Genomic DNA, 21,196 nt, shown 5'->3' on the forward strand with positions numbered 1-21,196 from the left:
AATGTGGGACACAGCACGCACAGGATTGGCGTGAATGGCTGGATTTCTAAGGCCCCTGTGGGTTTGCTGGGAAGACACTGGAGTCTTGAGAGGACAGGTGTTCTGCAACCACATGTGTTATGGGGGTTGGGGGCAGATAGAAGCTGATTGAACATTCAGACATGGGATGGAGGTGACTCTGGCCGAGGAGAGGAGGCAAGGGCTAGTCCAGAGCCTCCAGACAGAGCCAAGTGTATGCCAAGCTGAGGGTAGGAGGGCCTTTAGATATCTAGCTTGAGAAGCCAGGATCCTGAGGTGGGGCCGTGGAGAGGAATGGTAGCAGGGAGTGTGGTTTGGGTCTGAGAGCTGAGGCATCTGTGAAAGGGCCAGGAGATGATGGCTCCGGGATTGGAGACAAAGACTTGGGGCGTGAGGTAGAGAGGGAAGCAGCACATAGGAAGGTGCTGAGGTCTGAGCAACCCCACATCTAGGTGGCAGGCACTAGAAGAGGAAGAAGGGTAGGGCAGCCGTGGAACACAGCTGTGAGGTGTTCCCTCATGACTCGTGTCTTGGAGTTTCCTGGACCTCCTGCTCTCCCTTCCAAGGCTAACCCCGAACTTGCCTTCACACCATGCAGCTTCAGATAGAAGCAGTCCAGGGGCTTGAGGCCTTCCGGTGTCTTGACGTACTTGGGCTCCCCCAGCATGCCGATGTACACGGTCACCTGGAAGTGGTTCTTCTTCTGGCACACAAAAGCATCGTCGCCCACGGAAAAGTTGAAGCCCTTGTCAGCGTCCACACGATAGGTGAGCATAGGCCTGAAAGTGGGAGGGGGAAGGGAGGGACGCTCACCGGTAGTCCCCCAGGCTGAAGATGGAATATTGTTTCCTTCTACATTACTTATGCTGTACCCCCCAAGACCCCCCAAACCAGCAAGGGGTCAATATCTATTCCAAGTATGGACACTAAGCCTATAAGAGGAGCGACACAGGTTTTCCCCTATGTGCCTGGGGCCTCCCATTGTTCTGTGCTGGGATGAAGGAAGCAAGACAAGACTCTGAAGACCCACAAGAAGTGAGGGGACGCCAGAGGAGGGCCTTCGCCATTCTTTAGTACCCTTAACCACTTCCCACAACACTCCTTGAAGCCCCCTCCCTCGTGGGAGATGGGATGAGAGGACCTGCATCTGTAGAGTCTCACTGTGCCTGACAGCTGGTTGCCATGGAAACGGTGGAACCAGGAGCCAGCTCTGCCTTGGGCCCACCCTGACCCAACCTGGCCCACCTCCTTGCTCAAGCTCCCCCCCCCCCCAGTGCCCTCATTCTGACTCCCCCAACTGCCCCAGAGACAGGGGAGTACTTCTGGTTTCTGACCTCCCTCTCAGGAACAGCTGAAGCTTGCCATCTGTCACTGAGACAGTGTCTGGAGCCTTTAGGGCACCTCCAGGGGCAGTAAAGAGAGCACTTGTTGACTTATGACTTGTCTCATTCTCTCCTGGGCCACCATGCATTAGAGTTACCCCTTGAGTCACCATGTATTAAAGGTACCCTGCTGGGCCACCATGCATTAGAGGTACCCCGTTGAATACACCCACAGAAAGCTAGACAGGAAGAATGCTTCCCCACTCAAGAGCAAGTTCCAAGGGAAGATCTGGTCTCATTCATTCTTCCCTTACAGGGCCCACCCATCTGTCTGACCTAAGAAAGTACCAGAAAATTCCTGGGTCACACTGCAGATCTCTGCTGCTAGCTCTCTGGCTTTGGGGGCCTAAGTGGGGAAATAGCAAGGTGCCCAAGGATTATGGAGGTGTGAATAGAGGGATCTCTCTCCACACCATAGGGATTGGATCCCATAAATGCCCTCTTCATCCCTTCAGCTGCGACCACAACTGGGCATCCCACCCCATCGCGCCCTGGGAGCTACTGGATAGACATCCCACAGCTCAGGGCACCCACTTCAGGTTGCCTGTCTTAGCCACTCTCCTGATGAGAGGAGGGCCCCAGCCTCAGTCACCTAGCTCATTCTTGGTTAAGTCCAGAGTACACTGGGGGAAGTCACCCTGAGACACCCAGTGGCCCTCTAGGGGAGAAAGGGGAGTGAGTGGTTCCCACGAGGCCTTTGGGGCCTGGGAAGCTAGATCCATGCGATGCTGAGGAAGGACCAGGAACAGCCGGGGGCAGCCACACCCCCAGCTCCCCTGCCCCTCCTCCCTCCACGGGGGTGGGGGGGTGGGGCGGGGGCTGCTTTAAGGGTCCAGCTTATGCTAAACTTCAGGCTACCTTCCTGGAATGTAGGAGAACGTGAAGGAGGGGCCAGAAATCATGCCTCCGCCCACTTCTTCCTGACTTGGCTGCCACACCCCTCCCTGGAAGATACCACTACTTTGAGAGACTTAGGCTGACCAGAGGCCTCAAAGTCTGAACCCTGGGCCTGATCCTTCCCTAAACTTGTTGATTCTTCTGTCAAACGGGATTCTTTTCTACCCAGACTCCTTCCAGGCCCTGACCCAGGAGCTCAGTGGGGTCCTGAGCTGTCCCAGACGAGTGGCACAGGTCACTCACAGCTCCTTGTAGTTAGCGTCATACAGGGTCGCCCACTTGTTCTGCTGATGCGGCTGCCATTTGATGGATTGGTAGTTGGGGTCCAAATAGGAGCCACTGAGGCTGTCACTGTCCTGCAGGAGGCCTGGAGGGAAGGAACACTGGTAAGATCTAGGCCCAGGGCTCCAGTCCCCAGCATCAAAGGTCAGTCAGTCACCTACCTGGGGAGGGTGCACCTGGCGGGTGCCAGGGTGGAGTCTGGGCTCGGGCAATGCTGAGGGGCAAGGATCCAGTGCCAGGTGACAGTGGGCCTTGAGGAGGCCATGGAGGGGATGGGGCTCTGGCAGGGTGTGGAGGCAAGGCTGTGACAGTCCCAGGTTCCTGCTTGATCATTCCGTTCAGCATTTGGGCATTGAGGGTGTTGGGGGGTGATTCAGAGTGCTTCCTCTTCTTAGAGGGGTGTGGAGGGAGTCTGGCGGTTGGGGCAGAGGTGAGTGACATGAGAAATGGTTTTCTCTCCCTGAGCCCTCTTCTCCTATGCAGTGCGCACCCCTCTCCCTCAGCACCATTTTAGAAGGCAGTGCCCAGCCAGGAAGATACTTCCTACAGGAAGCCCTCAGGTACCGCCCCTGTACTCTACCCTGTCACTCAGCGTTCCCATTCTTTTGTCTTTACCACAGTCTTACCCCTGTGGAGGTAGGCAGGGGTCACACTTGATTAGCATGTGCCTCTGCAGAGCATCCTGCAACTGTCATTCTTAGGAATCTAAGGATTTCATGGAGCTGGAGAGATGCCTCAGTGGTTAAGAGCACTGACTGCTCTTCCAAGGGTCCTGAGTTCAATTCCCAGCAACCACATGGTGGCTCACAACCATCTGTAATGGGATCTGATGCCCTTTTCTGGTGTGTCCGAAGACAGCAATAGTGTACTCATATACATAAAATAAACAAAATCTTTTAAAACAACAACAACAACAAACAAACAAACCCTAAGAATTTCAATAAGTGGGCAGAAAAGCATTGCAGTCTGTGTTAAGTTCCAGGTTCAAATCTTGGCTCTGCCTTTACCTAATCCATTACCTGAGAAAACTATTTTTCTTTCTTAGAACTTCAGTTTACCCATCTGTGAATGAGGTAGCTGCCACCAATCAGCTATGGCTATAGGCCCTCAAAGCATCGTTCCTGTAGGACTTCTGTTTTTCCCTCGGGTCACTCCCCCTACCATGCCCTGACTCCCACCCCACCTTCCTTCCAAGGAGGCTCTACCCAAGCCTTACTCAGCTCCATGCTGTTGCAGCAGCTGGTGTAGCACCTGGGTCTGCTGGGTGTGATGGAGCTCGGGGGGCACCAGACCCGGCCCCATGGCAGCATAAGGGGGTACAGGGGGCTCAGCCTTCATGTAGAGGTCCCGTTGCAGGACAGGGTAGTGAGGTGGGGGAGGTGGCGGTGGTGGTGGGCCTGGCAGGTGGGCTGGAGGTGGGGGCGGGTGCTCCAGGCGGGAAGAAACTCCCACGTGGCATAGAGTCTCCGGGGTTATGGTGCGTAGAAGATGGGGGTCTGAGGAAGAGATGGGGGACAGGAGTAAAAGACCCGCCTTCCCCAATCTCCCTAGGCACAGTCTCCTGATTCCGTGCGCTCCTGAGTCATGCCAGAGACTGGGTGGAGAGACGGGGCAGCCAGCTAGTGCCTGAACAGTGAAGCAAGGCTCTGGGAGAGGGGCTCCCCTGTCCTAGAGCCAGTTCTCTTCCCTAGGCTGTTTGGGCGAAGCCCCTCAGAAGATTCCCCAGTGTCTAACTTATTTGAAGCCTGAAGAGTGTCCCGCCCGGAGACCCCAGCCCAGTCCCCCACCCTGCCTCCTCCCTCCAGCAGCTCCCAGTTCCAGGGGCCAGTCCTCCAGCCTGAGGGGGCTGCAGCTCTCTCTTTGTTCCTCAGGAAGCATTCCAGGGATGTTTTGGTAGGATAAACAGAACTCTTGACCCCTCTTCAGTGTGCCCACGATCATTCTACTCGTGGCCACATGGGGGCCACGGGGCCCCTCGGCACCCTGTAAAGGTGGGCCCAGCGGCCAGTCTTCCTCAGCTGTCCACTTACCGCCAAAGGGCGCGTCCATGATGGCGCAGGGGGGCCAGACGGTGGCATCACCAGCAGGGACACTTATTCTGAGGCAGGACCGGGCTCCCCACCCGCCCATTGGGGAACAATAGCCAGCGCCGAGGAATATTTGACCAGCGATAATCTGATCCGTTGGGCAGCCGCTGGCCCCCTCCCTCCCTCCTCCCTTTCTCCCTGATAAGGCTGCACCAACCATTTGCCCAAACCCAGAGGGGGAGGGTGGCGCTGCCCGCTGGACTCACCATTCACCTGCTGAGGGGAGTAGGCCTCAGAGCCTGAGTCTGGGGGCGAGTCTGGCAGTGTGCTGCAGGGGGCCGGAGGAGGGAAAAGGTTGGGCCAGCGGCTGAACCCCCCAGGTCCAACCCAGGCCAGGCAGCTCCTCTGGTGGGCAAGGTTGCAAAGACACCACCTCCCCCATCCCATGCCAGAGACTGAGGCCATGGGGATCTTCTCACATCTACCCCAGGGTATCTCTGCCCACCTATTCTAGAATTCTGACAGGATCCAAGGTTTAATTGTGGGTGAAGGACTTCAAGATCCTACCCTGGATCTCCAGACCTAATAATGGTTATTTGTGGGCCAGTGGCCAGGTCTCTGGGATCGGAAAAACCTCCTTCCATAGAACAAGGAGCTAGGCATCCACCTCTCTTGGGCACCCACCGAAGCTTCCAGCTTCCTGGAAGTCCTAGGACTTGGGGGCTGGGACTGAGGAGGTTCAGTGGGTCACCAGGAGCTGCCTTGCCAGAGGCAGGTGTGGACTGGGCAGGGAGCCAGTATTTCTGGGCCTGGGCTCTTTTTTTTTTTTTTTTCTTGCAAGTTTTATTTTATCAGTGGTTCGGGCAAAAGAACAAACTCAAGCCCAGAGGTCAACACGTCCTGTACAAAACATGTACTTGCCCAGAGGGAGAGACTGTGGCTGTCCAGAGACCCAACTTTTGGTCATCTCTCATCTCCACATCTAGAGAGGCTCCCCTCTACTATGCCAGAGACCACCAGAAAGGCTCAGGTTCATCATGGACACATTCCTTCTCTGACCGCAGAATCATACTACATCCCCGGACAAGTTGGCCACTTCTTTCCCACCTCCACCCCTACTTATGAAGGCCTCACCACATCTCTGAAATTAGTTCAGGACCCTTAATCTGGTGCATACATGTACCCCAAGGTACTCAGGAGACTCAAGACTGAGGACCACAAGTTCAAGGACTACTTGGGCTAGTAAGTAAAATAAGGTTTCAAAAAAGTGAAAAGAAGGGAGGCTGGAGAGATGGCTCAGCAGTCAAGAGCACAAAACACTCTTCCAGAGGACCTGGGTTCAAGTCCCAGCATGCACATGGCAGCTTACAACTGTGTGTAACTCTAAGATCTGACACCCTCACGCAAGCATACGTGCAGGAAAAACACCAGTGCACATAAAATAAAAATAAGTTAATAAAAATAAACACACCCACACACACAGGGAAAAAAAGGACCCAAGATATAGCTTGGTGGTTGAACACTTGCCCAGCATACATGAAGAGGTCTTGGGTGGCCCTAACTAAGTCGTGGTGATGTACACCTTTAATCCCAGCATCTGGGACATAGAGGAAGATCTCTCTAGGTTTGAGAGCAGCCTGGTCTACAGACTGAGTTCCAAGACAGCCAGAGCTACACAGAGAAACCTTGTCTCAAAAAAAAAAAAAAAAAACAAAAAACAAAAAAAACAAAAACCACGGACCCTAAAACAAAGTTATCTAAGGGTAATATGGAAAAGCAGACCGGATAGGACCTCTGACCCATTACTATGGCCTCAGTCCCTGGGCTGACCCAGCTCTGTCCCACTCCAAGTCCATCTCCCACCTGCTCCCGGCCCTCCTCTCCTAACAGTGTTCTTGGGATCCTCCAATAGGTCAAGGTCTCGCACACCCTCTAGTCCCAGCCCACATGACCCTGCATTGTTTCATATTCTCACTTGTTATTTCCTGTTTGGAGTGGATTTTTTTACTTTGTATAGTGCTAGAGAATCTAGATCCTTGCACACTCTAGAAAGTACTTTACCACTGAGCAGCACCCTCAGCCCTGTGATACCTCTATACCTCTCTCGTCACCCATGATGGAGGAGGGCATGTGTCTGTCTTGTTTATCACTTAGAACAAAGCCTAAACCAGGATACCTAGACTCCGGACAAGTCCTACCAGGGCCACCTGGAGCAGATTCGGAGCCAAGGAAGGAGCTCACTTGTGCCTGCTAAACCTAAGCTATTTCCCCTCCACCCTCGGGCAGCTTGACTTTTAGAGACACCCTCAAGCAGCCAAGGCTTGCCCCTGGCACTGCGTACCTGGCCTCTAGTATGGTCACCGTAAGCCAGGTACTTAGGGGTCCCTGATCACAATGTTGAGTATCTACCCAAAACTTCCTCTCTGCTTTCTCCCACTTAATTTCCACCATGAATGTGGGGCTCATTTCACGGGTGAGGAAATGCAGCCTGTGGCAGAGGTCATGCATGCATCACCAAGCTCAGAGGCCGACAAATGGGAGAACCAGACTGCTAGACACTGCATCAGCTATGCATCCTGTAGCTTTTTTGTACCTAAAGACAAGACCTCTCTCTGCCCTGCGTCACTGAGGTCTGTGGAGAGCCTGATAAACCCTGGCTCTGGGTATTTCCCCGGAGCATGTGCTGGAACCATGGTTCTCAACCTGTGGGTCCTGACCCTTTTAGGGATCAAATGACCTTTCACAGATAGCCTGCCTGCATATCACATATCTACATTAAAATTCATAACAGTACCAAGATTACAGTTATGAAGTAGCAGCAAAAATAATTATAGTTGGGAGGGTCGGGTCAACCATAACATGGAAAACTGTATTGAAAGGTCACATTGGGAAGGTTGAGAACCACAGGGTCTGGAGGCTGGCTAGGCTATAGCTGCAGGTGGTCAAAGCCAGACACAGGATCAGCCCTGGCCCAGGACATCAGTGTGGTCTTGGGGAGATGAAGGAGCCTGGCAGCAAGAAGCCTCCTCAGGATGTAACTGACCTTGGCTCCACAAGGCAAGGCCGTACCTGAGGTACAGGCAACTCTTCGGATACAGAAATTGTCAGCTAGATGTTCCATAGGTACATGGGGCATGGGAGTGTGCATGAACGCCCCGTGAGTGTGCATCCGTGAGGTGGGGTTCCTGTGAGTGGCAGTTGGGGGTCCCAAGTCTCTCCTCTTCTGTCCCTATGTTGCTTTGAGACTTTTGTAGCACTACCCTATCACAGTCCTCCTCTGAACCCTGATCATCACTGCCTCAGAACAAAGCAAAGAAATCTCTGTCTGCCTGGTGTCACCCCTATCTGAACCTCCCCAAGGGAGTCTGTCATGTAAGCCCTTTCCCACTGAGTCCAGGGGCCAACATCTGCTGGACATTGAACACTGTGCCCCTAAATCCTGTCCCCACCCACTCCCTGCCCCCACTCACCCTGGGGCATAGGGGGCCTTTGGCTCTGCTTTGATGGGAGGCCCAGAGCCCCCCAGGAAGGGCTTAGGGGCGGTGCCCATGCCGTTGTTGTTGTTGCAGTTGAGTGGGGTGCCGTAGGTCGGGGGTGGGAGGGGGCCATGGCGCCCAGGGGATGGTCCGCTCCCAGGGGGGCTCAGATGGTGGAGCCCGCTGGAGCCGGGAATGGCCGGTGGCCCGTGGGGGAAGGAGGCAGTGCTGGCTGGTGCAGAGATCTCAGGGAAGCAGCTGTGGGGAATGGAGGAGCTCAGCCCCCAGGTCCCCAGCCTGAGGGGAAGTTCCATCCCCTCCCTCGGGGAACTGCCCAGAGATCTCGGATGAGGTGACTCACAGATCAGAGGCGTCCTCTTTGCCAATGTACTCCTCCAGGATACTGGTGTCTATATTGGAGGGCTCCAGGGCACCGCTGATGTCATGGCCTGAAAAGCAGAGGCAACTGGGCTTGAAACAGCTCCCTGAAGACCCCAGGCCTAGGGCCCACCACCCTTCCTCAGGCTAGGCTCTCTGAAACCTTTCGCCTAGCTCCCCTCTTTGCATGGCCCTTCACAGTCCACTCTTCCAATGCCCCTCCAAAAATAACATCTGTCCACAAACCTCAAGGACACCCCAATTTCCCAGGCAGTCAATAGCTCCATGTATGGGTTTGGGGGCAAGAGAAGCCACTCTTGTCCTTTACCTATATGACAGGATCATCTCCCTCCCCCTCATCTGTCCTTCTATCTTACAGAGTGCTCTAAGAAGCAAGCAAGGTCATACCACCCTAGGATGGACCCTCTCAGACCCAGAATGTCTTTCCTGTCCTGAAGACCCAGCCTTGAGCACACAGAAAGAAGCATGAGGCCTGGCTATGCAAAACATACATCCTGGGGCTCAGGAATCAAGGAATCACTGAACCCCAGGCACCAGCTCCAGGGAGATCCTGAGAGCAAGATCAGCAGTGTCAGCAAGGCCCATCTCTGGTGGCTAGGCCGGCCGCCTCTGTGATGGAGATGGGGTGCTCAGCACCCACACTCCAGAGGAAACAGAGGATGAGGGAGGCACAGTTTGTCCTGCCTCCTACAGGAAGGAGCTCTGCTCCTCCACCCTTCACCTGCTACCTACCCTGCTTGCTGTCCTCTCCTGGGCCCTTCCCAGGGGCCTCATCCCCCTGAGGGGGAAGGACAAAGAAAAGGCAGTCCAGGGCTTCTGATCATGGCAAGAAAGGAGAGGAGGTGGCGATGGCTTTTCCTCTCCCAGGGTCACCTTGTGGAGCAAGGAGGGGGGTAGCCAGAGGGGGAAGTGATAAGGGGGCTGACGCGAGAGATGCGTCAACTCCGATAATGGAGGACACCCCACCCACACTGCAGATTCAGGCTGGCCAGCTCCACTGAGGCAGGAAGGACCCTCTAGACTCCAGTCTAAAGCCTTAAATCCTGGGTTGGCACCTGAGTCCTTCCTCTGGGGAGTTTTGGGAACAGGACTGGTGAGGGACAAATCTCACCCAACTCAGCCATTCCTGCTGTGTGACCTCAAGCAGGCCATCCCCTCCTTGGGCCTCAGTATCCTTCTTAGGAAAGGCGGGGGGGGGGGGGGGGGTGAACAGCTGTTTCATGGGGCAACTGTGATGGCTTCGCAAAGCTGCAAAGACCTAGATTGTAAAGTGCCCAGCACACAGTGGGAGCCGTCCAAATGGAGGGGCTATTCTTACCTCCATTACCCCAGCACCCTGGGGTCTCTGAGCCCCCAGCCCAGGCCCCTCCCTGGCCCCAGTCTGGCATTTGAAGAATGCTGAGCCCCGCTGAGGTGATTAATGAATTAATGAGCATGAGCGGCTAAGCCTTCCTAGGAGTCACACGCTGCTGGTGTGCCTTGATGACCCCCCACCCGGGATCACTCCAGCTGAGTACAGAGGGCACCCACCCACCATGCATGGTTTTGCTGGCCATGCTCTGTGGGGCTGTACATGGTCAATCTGTCTGTCCAAATTCCAACCCCACCTCACCCATTCCTGATATCCACAGATCCCAATAACTGAGGACCTACTGTGTGCCACACTCATCACCCAGTTTACTATATATGAGGCATCCCGTCAACTTCACACACACTGTGTCACTAAATCCTACCAACCCATCGTACGAGGAAAATGACATTGTTGGTGATGGTAGGTTATAAAGAAGTGTCTAGCAGTCCTTCTGAACTCACACCATGCTGGTGACAATGATGGAGACTCTTGACGAATTGCATTTCACCGCTCAACCATTCCCATGAACTACTATTGTTCAAAAACTTCACTCCTCACTCCACAGCCACACGGGAAAACGAGTCAATCTGCTCCCAGGGAGAAAGATGTAGTTGCTGCTTCTGTGTCTTCCCCTAGTCTGGTCCCTGCCCCACAGCATTGCTAAAGATTTCTGAGGAAGAAAGGAGGAGAGCCTAGAGCCCCACCCCCACACTGCCCCAGCTGCTGAAGCTGCAGGTTTTTGAGACTGAACTTGGCACCTTTGGTGAGTGATGGGCTGATGCGGTCATGGGCTGCTGTTTATAACCATCCTCGCCCCTCCTCTTGGGCTCCTCCTTCCCTGGCCAGGAGCACTCCTAATCGCCCCTAATCCTGCTGTCCACCTCCCCCGGGGGATGGGGCCTTCAGGCCCAGGCATCCTGGGAGACCCTAACAAGAACCAGATGTGGCTAGGGGAGGAGGGACCCTCTCGTGCCAGGGTCCGGTAGGACGGAGGGGGGAGGAGGAGGCTGATGGCAGAGTGAGGTGGGTCTAGGGCTCTGGAGGGGGAGAAGCTGAGGGTTCCTGAGGCATGCAGGACCCCCACCTGCAACCTCCTTCTCCCCACGCTGCCCAGACTCCATGCAGGGGTCCCGACCTACAATAGAGGATCTGTGTCATGGAGGCTTGCAGGAGCCTGGGGATCTTGAGGCTGAAGCAGGGCTCCTTCCAACCCCCAGGGGTCCAGGAGAGGGCACAACCCTCAAGGTACACTATAGGAGTGCTGCCCCACTGCCAAAAGATCCGAGGAGCACTAGATCCCAATGAGAGCCTGCAAGTCTGCAGACAGGATCGGAATCTCCTCTCTAATCCTCAAGACCACCTGGACAGTGAGCCCTGGCCTGCCACTGGTCAAGGAGCGGTACCCTAGTGTCACCGATCAGTATCTCTCCTCCTCCCCAAACCCTCCAACAAATTCACCCAGCAAATGGTAAACCCAGGGCTCCTCCTGACAGTGTCTGCCTTCTGCTTCCCCTCAGCCTCCTCCCCTGTGGGGCTCTCTCTGGAGCCCAGCTCCTGCTTCCTTCCTGTAAGGGACAAACATGCCACCCACAGGGACTTTGCATATGCTGTTGCCTCTAGAGAAAGCTAATTCCCATTCTTTTGCAAGTTTCTATTATCCAACCCAACCCCCAACCCCAAGTGAACTCCTGACTCTTCCTTTGTCCTCTAGTACTTTCACGTTAGGCTGTCTACCTTCTCATCTGGCTGGCTCACACCTCGCTGGGGAAGGTGAGTGAGTGCCCTCAATCCGACCTCCACACTCTAAAGAGCATCTCTCCTATGAAGCAGATGCCCTCGACTGTACCGAAGAGACAGCAACTGAGAGTGGGGACTACTAGGGCTCCAAGGCAGGGACTGGGCTAGGGCTCCCTGCAATGTTAAGGATCCCATGATCAATAACTACAGAATAAATGAATGAGCAAGATGAAGAGCCAGGGACTTGGGCAGGCCCGTGAAGGACCTACAGGCCAGGGTTAGACAGAGCCTCTCCAGGTCCCACACTGTCCTGAAGAGGCGCCCCCAGGGGCACCACACTAATTAGAGCCTTTATTACCTGCTTGAAACAAGAACCAGACTCGGAAGAGGCAGTTGCTTCCCAGGCAGGCCAGGGTCCAGGCTGTGGGAAAACTGTTCCCTCTTTTCTCCTCCTTCTTTTAAGACCACTCATCAAGGGGACCAGAACACTCAAGCCAGGTGCAGTAGGCAGTGACCCAGGTGGTCACTCCACCCTGGACCCCTCCCTGTCCCTGTCCCCCTTCTCATCCCCCACCCCCCACAGCTGTGGCTGCTGGCTGAGTCTAGGCCATTGTCCTGGCGGGTGGGGAGGGTGGAGACACAACACAGTGGGAGTCTTGTGCCCTGCCTACCCCCTCCCCTGCCCCCGTCAATGGAGTACTTGTCAATTCATACCCCAAACATGGCGGAAATCCCGTCAGCCACGTGGCCAGGGACAGGGTGGGCTGATCTGAACTCAAGGTGGCCAGGGCACCAGGGCTGAAGGCCCAGAGTGTCCACCTCAGGTGTCTGAATCTAAGGGGACCTTGGCTCCACCAGTGTCGAGTTGTCTGTCGGATGCTTGTCACCTTGGCATCCGTGTGATCCTCTGAGAGGCCTGGCTGCCAACATGGGCCTCTGCTTAATTGCAGAGTGACTCCTTGACCTTGCAGACCCTCAGCATCTTTCTCCACGGAGTGTACAATGGTAGCGCCTCAGAAAGCTATCCCTCGGTCAACATAGCATCCTGTTCTTCCATTTCAAGTGTCCCCACTCTATCCCTGCCCTCCTGCCTCTGCTCAGGTAGTGCAGCTTTCCTGGTGCCTTTGAGCTCTTCTGTACCTTCTGAAGGCCCCTGCCCGCCCCTAAGTCCCTGCACGTATGTGACCAGTACTACTCAGCTTCTCCAGCACACGCCAGTAGGGATGCCTTCTGTGCCTCTATCCCAGCCTGCATGGATAGTCACCCAGCCACAGAGGACCTCCAATGCTATGGTCGGTCTCCCAGGGTGAACTACGCTCCAAGATTCACTCAGTCCACATAGCAGTAAGGCACAGTGGGTTGTCACAGTTCTCTGACCTAGACTATCTTCACTGATACCCAAAGCTGCTTGCTGGCCCTGTTCAAGCTTCCAGTCGCAACCTGGGCCGTCTCAATGGAATGCCTGCAGCTTGGATGTGCACGCAGCTCTGCACTGATGTATCAGGTTCTCAGTCAGTTTGGGTCCAGCAGCCACACCTAAGAGCAATGCAGCTCTGGTCCTAGCAAACCCTCAAGCCTAAGTCACGGCTGTCTGTGTCCCTCCCAGTTGTTCACCAAAGACTCAGAAGAGGCTCCAAGGCCTGATCCACAGCACCAAATAAGTGGGTGTGGTGGAGTATGCCTGTAAATCTAGCCCTCGGAAGTAGAGGCAAGAGAATCACAAGTTCAAGGCCATCCTCAGGAACATACTAAGTTCGAGACCAGCCTGAGCTACAGGAGACTCTGTATCAATGGTGTGTGTGTGTGTGTGTGTGTGTGTGTGTGTGTGTGTGTGTGTGTGTGTATTACCTTGTCAGTTGACTTTGTCCCTTAGAATGTCAAACGCACATGGCGGGAGGTACATGTCTCTTTTCTCTGAACACAAGCACTGTGCTCGACGCGCAGTGGGGGCTTGAGGAAATCCTCCTGAATAAATGAAGGAGCCCCTGTAGTACGTACATGCAGTGTATGCTGCCAGTCGGTTGGGAGTGCACTCCCAAGGGACCTGCTGGTGTGTTAGCACAAATCATCAGGAGGACTTGATAGACAGCCAAGCTCCCCACGCTACAGAATCCTCCCACGGTATTCGTGGCGGGTCCACCCTGTTCCCCTGAGAAAGGGTCAAAGACACCAGATGGGGCTCTCTTTGCCCGTGAAGTCAGAGCTTTGTGCCCCCCAAAGTAAAGAGCAACTCTCTTAGAACCGTGTGTGCGTTTCCTAGGAACCTGCTGCAGATCGGTTGGCCTCAGGAACATCTTGGTGCTGAGCTCAGACTCGGTTATCTTGAGTGCAAGGTGATACTGTGTGGGGACCAGGGGAGGATGCAGGTATAGCTCAAGGGTAGCTGAGAGTCTGAATCCCCTGGAAGAGCAGTCTCTGAAGGCAGGTTGGGGGTGATATGGGGGACTTTTCTGTTGCTGGTATGGAATTGGGAGGGAACCCAGGCCTGGACTTACAACTTTGGTGGGGCAGCACATGCAATGCCAGCTAGGTAAACACTCTACCAACTATGCTACATCCCTAGCCCTTTTGCTGCCGTTTCAAGGGTGCAAGGCAGTAGTAACAAACACCCAGGGAGGGGTTTTCCTTTTCTGCCCCTCCTCCCTTCTCTCCCTTCCACTTGGTACTCTTTGGGTCTCCCTGTTGACACCCTGTAGCCTGAATCATTCAAGTGAGGGCTGTGCGCTCCAGAAAGACCAAGGTCTGGATGATATCTTTCCTGGCTCTCAGCAGGCCAGGCCCCTCAGTATGCAATGAGACCCCCTTCCCTACCTACCCCAGAAGGGCTCCAAAGGTGGCCAGAATCCCACTCCTGCTTCTGTGGTTACTTGCATGAACATGGTACATCATCCCCTCAGCTCCTCCCTCTTGGAAAGAGGCTATACAAACAATCTTCCCAGGGCAGTGAGGACTGCACATGTGGAGAATACTCTAGCCAGGATGCTCTATGCACAAAGATCAAGAGTGGCCAAGTTTCTTTCTGTTCCAGGGAACAAGTACCACGTCTCTGAGATGGAGGAGGAGGCAGACACAACTGGTGTGACAGGACCAAGACCTGACACTAGATGAGGCAAAGCTAGGCCTGTCACAGTTGCTAGTACACTGAATACACGCAGCAGGTTATGACTGCCATTCTCCTGGAGTAAGGAGACAAAGAGGGTGGGGATCTTTCTCAAAGCACACAGCACCAGCTGTCAACTATGAGTCCAAGTCAGAGACATCAACCGTCCTGAAGATGGGTACATGCCACCTATCCTAGGCCACGCAAAGGGGTTGTGCAAGCCCATGGGAGGAAGCAGGTTAAATAGGGCTGATATGGAGCTGTATGGAGGCAGGGAACCATCCTGAGGTCCTTCATAGGCACTATCTTACCCAACCCCACAGAAGCTCTGAGAGGTGACCACTAACTAGTCTAGTTGTGTGGCCTTTTGACAGCTGAGACAGTAGAGTCCAGCCAACTGTACTGACAAACCCAAAGAGATGGGCCATGTGGGTAACAGGGCTAGCTGCAGCCCCCTCTGCCTACTAGTGTGTACACAAAATTCTCTAATCAGCTATCCCAGCTCCTGAGCAGTGGGCCACCGACACCCAGTGATAATGGCTAGAGACTTTGAAACGGGAGAACAGCCAGCCCGACTGAGGGAAACTGAGGTACAGTGGAATGCCTGAGGCCTAGTTCATGAGTAGGAGGAAGGGAAGGCAGGTTTGCCCACTCAGGGCGGGGCCACCTCAGTTAATAATCCAGTTAATGATTTCTGCTTTGTTCTTATCAGGGAGGGCAAAGTCCGAGGGCAACAGCCAATCAACAGCCTAGCTTGGTGGTTACCCAGTAGCCTCTGCTGCCAACCCCCAAACCCCCAGAGCTGTAACCCTTTGAGAGTTGTCTGAGCAGATCTCCCAGGGAGATGCCATTCTACCCAGAGTGGTCTGTCCCCAAATAGCCTTCTTGGGTCCTCAAGGAATACTCTATTCAGTCGGGTATCCCCAAACTTAGGAAAGGCCTAAGGCCAAGGGACTGGTTACTATCCTTCCTGATCCCTAATATGATCCCGACCTCTCTCCCAGAGAGTGGCTTTCCATGACCGCCCCCCCCCTCCCCAGGCTCCTTTACATGAATCCATCAATCATGGGCTTCATTGGCAGGGAGCATTTCCTGCCTGCCCTGTATTGTGCAGCTCTGTGATAGGTGTGGGGAAACAGGGATGAGTCAAACTCTCTATCATCTCCCCCCTCCTACCTGGCTCAGGGCCTAAAGGGTGGGCCTAGCCATCGGCTCACTATAGCTACTGGGGCTGGGACAGAGGCTTGTGGGACTGGGGGTGGGTAACCAAGTCCTTGGTGGAGTTGAGGGCGGGTTCCAGATGGACCCAGGAGGCCTCTTGCCTCTTCTCCAGGGAAGAGAATCTGGGGGGTTAAGAAAAGCTCCTTACCCACCTGCTCCTGGCTACATCACCAATGACAGAGGCCATAGAGCTACCCCCATCTCACTGCTTGCTTATACAGATGGTAGGTAGTGTCCTCCCCTCCTGAGTTACCAGGTAGCCTCCACTTGAGATTCCTGCCCTCTGGAAGGGATGAAGGATGCTGTCCCTAAGTGGTTGCTCCTCCTTGATGGCAGAGGAAAAAGCTGGAGACTGAAGTTAGCCTAGACAACTACCCAGCTAACCTTGTCTCTGAGAGCCTCAGTTTTGGCCACTGAGAAATGGGTCCATTCCCCTCCTCCCTCCCTCCTCCCACTCAAAACTCTGTCTACCTTGTGCATTCCATCATAAACCATGAATTGGTGTTTGTTAGTTGCCTAAAAATGGTCCAATTAGAAGTTCCTACTCTAAACTGGGCAGTGGTGGTGGTGGATGCCATTAATCCCACCAGCTCTTAGGAGACAGAGACAGGAGGATCTCTGTGAGTTTGAGGATAGCCTGGTCTACATAATGAGTTCCAGAACATGCAAGGATAAACAGAGAAAGCCAGTCTAGAAGCAAGAGGAGGAGGAGGAGGAGGAAGAGGAGGAAGAAGAGGAGAAGGAAGAGAAGGAGGAGAAGGAGGGAGAGGAGGAAGAAGAGGAGAAGGAAGAGAAGGAGGAGAAAGAGGAAGAGGAGGAAGAGGAGGAGGAAGGGGAAGAGGAAGAGGAGGAGGAGGAGTGGAAGAAGCAACAGCAGGTCCTACTAACTTACCCTACCAGGAAAACGGGAAGGTATCAGTCCAAGCTCACCCTTGGATTCAAAAAGAGTGAAACTCAGGCCTCCTCCTCCTCCAGTCCTGGAGGCTTCCAAGGCCCATGTCAGCCCCCAAGCCCTCTCGGGCTATTCAAAACTCCCTTCGACAAAATCCCTTCGATATCCAAACTGCCAATACACCCTACATAAAACTGCTTTGGGGAACACTGGCTAGAGGACATGAACTGCTAGCATCACCATCAGCACAGCCTCCACCCAGAATCCTCTGTTTGTATCTAAAATAGCCCCCTTCCCAGGATTGGGACAGAAGGATCATCAGAGCTGGGGGCACCAATGGAGACCTCTGCCACTGAGTTCTATGTGCCAGGTGAGAGAAAAAAAAAAGAAGTCTCAGAGAGGCTCTGCTTAGGACCACACAGCTCTCAGTGTCCCTGCATGAATCAGCCTTTGGGGTCTTGGTCAAGTCCTGTGAAAATGACTTGGCTCTAAGAGGTCAAGGCCCCCCTCCCTCAATCAGCAGAAGAGCAATATAGCATCCCCTAGACCCAGTTACCTGCTGGGAGCCAATGCATCCTGTCTGAAGGGTCCTCTCTCTACAGGCCTTGTGCCTTCTACTCTGGACGGCTGGTGCCTATCTCCAGGGGATTAACTGGGAAGTCACGGGGACCCAGCTGTACCAGCCTCGAGGGGGACGCTCTGTCCCAGCCTCCCACCAAAGGCCCAAAGCGCCTTAGCCCCCAGTCTCACTATCTACCCAGAGCAGGGCAGGACATGCCTCTGTGTGCAGAGCTAGTGGGAGCCATGACAGAAGAGACTCTTCTTTAGATTGCTCCTTCAGCAAGGGCCAGTCTGTCTCCCAGCCCAGAACCCAAACCACGGAGATTTCTACCCACTGCCTAGAGGGAATGGCTGAGGCCATGTGGGAATCTGGATGAGGACTTGAGGGTGGCCATTTGAGTGTGAGAGCATACACTACTACCTGAGGCTGAGGAATGACTCAAAACATCCACAAAACAAGGTTTCACACCTCCTAGTAGGGGCGCACTCATGTTTATGAGCACACCACTGCTCTATGCTTTCTCCCTTCCAGTGAGAACTTCCATTTCACCACCCAATGGATTCCCTGCCAAGGCCTTCCCCTCTCAGACTGCCTTAAGGACTTGAACCAGGTGTCCACCCACCCTGCCCCTATTCCCAGGTTCTGGAAGACTGCTGAATCCCGGCCCTCCTGAGCAGGCCCCACACCCCGCCTGCTCCCCACAGACATTCTTGAGTCTCCTCTTATCTCTCTGGAGGGAGCAGCCCAGCCTCCCTGCCAGGCAGCTGCATGGCTAAGCTGTGGCGTCAGCCTTCCATCCACCACCACCACCCCCCCACCTCAGGCCAAGAGGGAAAGTTTGGCTCAGAAGTGAGGAGTCCAGGCCAATTAGGCCCACCCCTGTGCCCAGAGCCCAGGTGGGGGTGGGGTGGGGGAGGGATACCTACATAAACCAAAGAGTCCTGGTTCATGGGTCACTAGGGGCACCAAGAATACACTAGGCACCCCCAATCAGTACTTGTACCCAACAAGGACCACTGACTTCTTTCTTCTTCTAGAATCTTTACTCACAAAGTCCCTGTGCACTCTTAGCCTATTGCCCAAAGTTGGGAAGCTCCCAGAGAGCTCCTGGACTGAGGGGTGGTGTCTTGCACCCTCAAATGGTATAGCTGCCTCAGACTTGATCACTGAATTTAGTCCAAGCCTAGCATTTTGCAGCCTCAAGACTTGTTCTGCCTGGGTGTTCAACATCCTAGAGTTAAGTTAACCTGAGACTGGAGCTGTCTTCTCCTGGGCTGCTCAGATGTAGGAGTGGATGGACAAAAGTATTCTGTGGTTCCCCACGTCATGGAAAGAGAAACGAATAAAGTCCTCTTCTTGCGTGGGGAAATCTCTCAGGAACTGGGCACTGGGCTTTAAACTTGGGTCTTGATTTTCCATCCTGCAACTCACAGTCCCAGCCTGGTATGTTGAGGGCAACAGGTTCTGCTCATGGAAGCCTCGACCAGTACTTAGGGGCAAGATGTTAGCTGAGGGACTAGGAAGAGGGTGAGGCAGGGAATAGTTTCTCAACATAGTGGGGATAGATACAAAAGGTGTTCAAGTGCCTCGGTCTCCAATAAGGGTCTGAGAAACCCAGCAGGCTGGGAGATGTCAGCCTGCACTTCCCCTCCCCCTCCTACACCAGCCCCTTCCCTCCTGAACCCAGCTTTCATGGGGGGAGGGGCAGGGTCTGTTCAGGAAAAGCTGAGGCAGTATTTAGACCAGGACCAGACTCTAAAATCAATGTGGGGGTTGGGAGGTGGGGGAGGTGAGGAAAACATATATAATGGAGCGTACATAGATCCTACTGGAGAAGTTCAGGTCAAGGTGAGGGGGGGACCAGGTCAGCTCCTGGGTCAGGTGTGAGGGACCCAACCCTGAGGCGCCTCATAGGGGCTGGTGGGGTGCCATTTACAGCATTGGAGGTCTCCTAGGGCAGAGGTTGCTGGTGACAGAGATGTCAGCCAGCTTCAAGGGAGTTCCATCTCTAGGAAATCACACTAAAGAGAAGGTCCTGCCCCAGGCAAGGAAGTAGTAGCTGCTTAGAGGAGCATTTATTTCAGCCTTAGTGGAGGAAGCAGCATTGCCCAAGACAGGTGACAGCCTCCAAGGATGTCTCAGCCTCCAGGAAGCACAGTCAGGAGGTCCCTGCTCCTAGAAGGTAGGCTAGGCTCTGGGGTCCCAGCCTTAAGGGAAAAGGGAAGTCCCAGGCTAGATGGAGTAAGAAAGAGGCTGGTATGGGTGGAGTACAGCGTCCTCAGACTAGAGAAGTGTGCTGAGGGTTGGAGTATCACCATTCAGGGACCGCAGGACCCGAAAGGCTTCGAGGAGAGCCGAGCACAGAAGGAACCCATCCCCAAGGAAGTTGAGTGTTGGAGGCCGATTCGGGGAAACCCAAGTCCAACGGGCTTGGGCAGACATCTAGAGACTCCCTATCTCGAAGCCATTCACCTCGCTGTTGCCAGTCTGAAGTAGAGTCCCTGCCAAAAAGGAGGCTTTCTGGAGGTCCTTTCTGGGTGCATGGTGGAAACCCCATGGGTCTCCTGTCCTCAGGGAGACTGGTTGGCCTATCCCAGAGCAGGAGGTTGATCGCCCAGCCAACCCCGCGGTCTCTCACCTTCGAAGAAGCGCTGCAGCGCTTCGGTCTCGTCCACCACCTCCATGGCCCGCCTGCCCGCCGCGTGCGCTCCGGCCGCAGCCCCGCTACAGCCTGGCCCGGGGGCGCGGCATCGCCGGCGCGGCCCGCGCGACAGTCCCGGCTGGGCTCCCGGTACAGTCCGGCCAGGCTCTCCTCACGCTCGCTCCCCGCAGCCCTAGCCCGGCCTCCGCCTGCCCCGCGCCCCGCCCGCCGCCCTCAGCGCCCTCTGGCGGTACGCCCAGAGCCGCAACCTCGGGTAGCAGGGTGCCGCGTCGTCTGCAGGGGGCGCTCGACGCGGCGGTGGTGTCCTGGGTACTGCCTTGCCTTAAAGTCTGTGGATTAGTCGCTTTTCACTCTTTTCTGGTATAGGTAGGGTTCCAGATTATGAATCTGAGGGTTTTCAGTACCAGATCTCAGAGATAGCTCCTATTCCTTTTCGTATTCACCCTATCCCAGGTAACAAAGGGATACTCTGTGCTAAGTACTCTATAGGTGTTAAACTCTGTTAATTCCGGCAGGTCTTTGTTAGGGAGGTACACACCCACTTCCCCACTCCCCACCCCCACCCCCCAAGGCCCAACGCACACCGAATCTATGTAGGTCTGGCCTTAAACTCAGAGAGATCCGCCTTCTTCCGCTTCCCTAGTGTTGAGAATAAAGGCATTTGCCACCTGTCTGGAACTATTACAATTTGCATTTACAGATGAGGAAGCTAAGGATTAATGAGTGCCCTCTAGAGAAGTGCTTCTACATAGAACTTTCTAGAATGGTGGAAATACTCTAGGTGTTGTCATTAGCCACAGTGGCAGCTGAGCATCTGAAATATGGCTCTGGGGATTGAGCTCCTGACTTTTCAGCTTTGTTTTATTTTAATTATTTTGAGCATAATTAGTTATGTGTGACCTTGGTAGTATTAGGCAGTACAGTTCAAGGTCAATAGGGTTCAGAGTTTAATGAGAGCCATTCTTTATTTTTCCTCAAGACAGGTTTTTCTGGGTAGCCATGGCTGTCCTGGAACTCACTCTGTAGACCAGGCTGGCCTTAAACTCAGAGATCTGTCTGCCTCTGCCTCCCAAGTGCTGGGATTAAAGGCGTGTGCCACCACCACTAAGAGTTATACTCTTACTCCCTGCTGCCCTACCTGATGTTTAATCTGAAATCACATAGGGATGAAACCATCGTGTCTCCTGTTT

At 54.3% G+C, this 21,196-nt stretch overlaps 1 protein-coding gene across 9 annotated transcripts in view; it reads right to left on the reverse strand.

The window, feature by feature from the left end:
* Myrf (myelin regulatory factor) overlaps positions 1 to 20,201 on the reverse strand; it is a 32,507-nt gene extending 12,306 nt beyond the window's left edge. For 6 of the 9 annotated variants that reach the window (XM_006526931.4, XM_006526930.4, XM_006526929.4 and 3 more), the window contains exons 1-8: positions 19,983 to 20,201; positions 8,444 to 8,531; positions 8,077 to 8,340; positions 4,873 to 4,934; positions 3,796 to 4,075; positions 2,741 to 2,991; positions 2,541 to 2,664; positions 602 to 797 (exon numbers count right to left, since the gene is read on the reverse strand). In XM_006526931.4, the coding sequence (XP_006526994.1) occupies positions 602 to 797; positions 2,541 to 2,664; positions 2,741 to 2,991; positions 3,796 to 4,075; positions 4,873 to 4,934; positions 8,077 to 8,340; positions 8,444 to 8,531; positions 19,983 to 20,028 (1,311 nt within the window). In that variant the 5' untranslated portion in view covers positions 20,029 to 20,201. The remainder of the gene's footprint in view (positions 1 to 601; positions 798 to 2,540; positions 2,665 to 2,740; positions 2,992 to 3,795; positions 4,076 to 4,872; positions 4,935 to 8,076; positions 8,341 to 8,443; positions 8,532 to 19,982) is intronic. The other 3 variants (XM_006526932.3, NM_001033481.1, XM_006526934.3) reach the window with 3 other exon arrangements.
* Positions 20,202 to 21,196: the final 995 nt, after the last annotated feature.

Source organism: Mus musculus, chromosome 19 (assembly GCF_000001635.26).
Source record: "Mus musculus strain C57BL/6J chromosome 19, GRCm38.p6 C57BL/6J".
NCBI classification, from domain to species: Eukaryota; Metazoa; Chordata; class Mammalia; order Rodentia; family Muridae; genus Mus; species Mus musculus.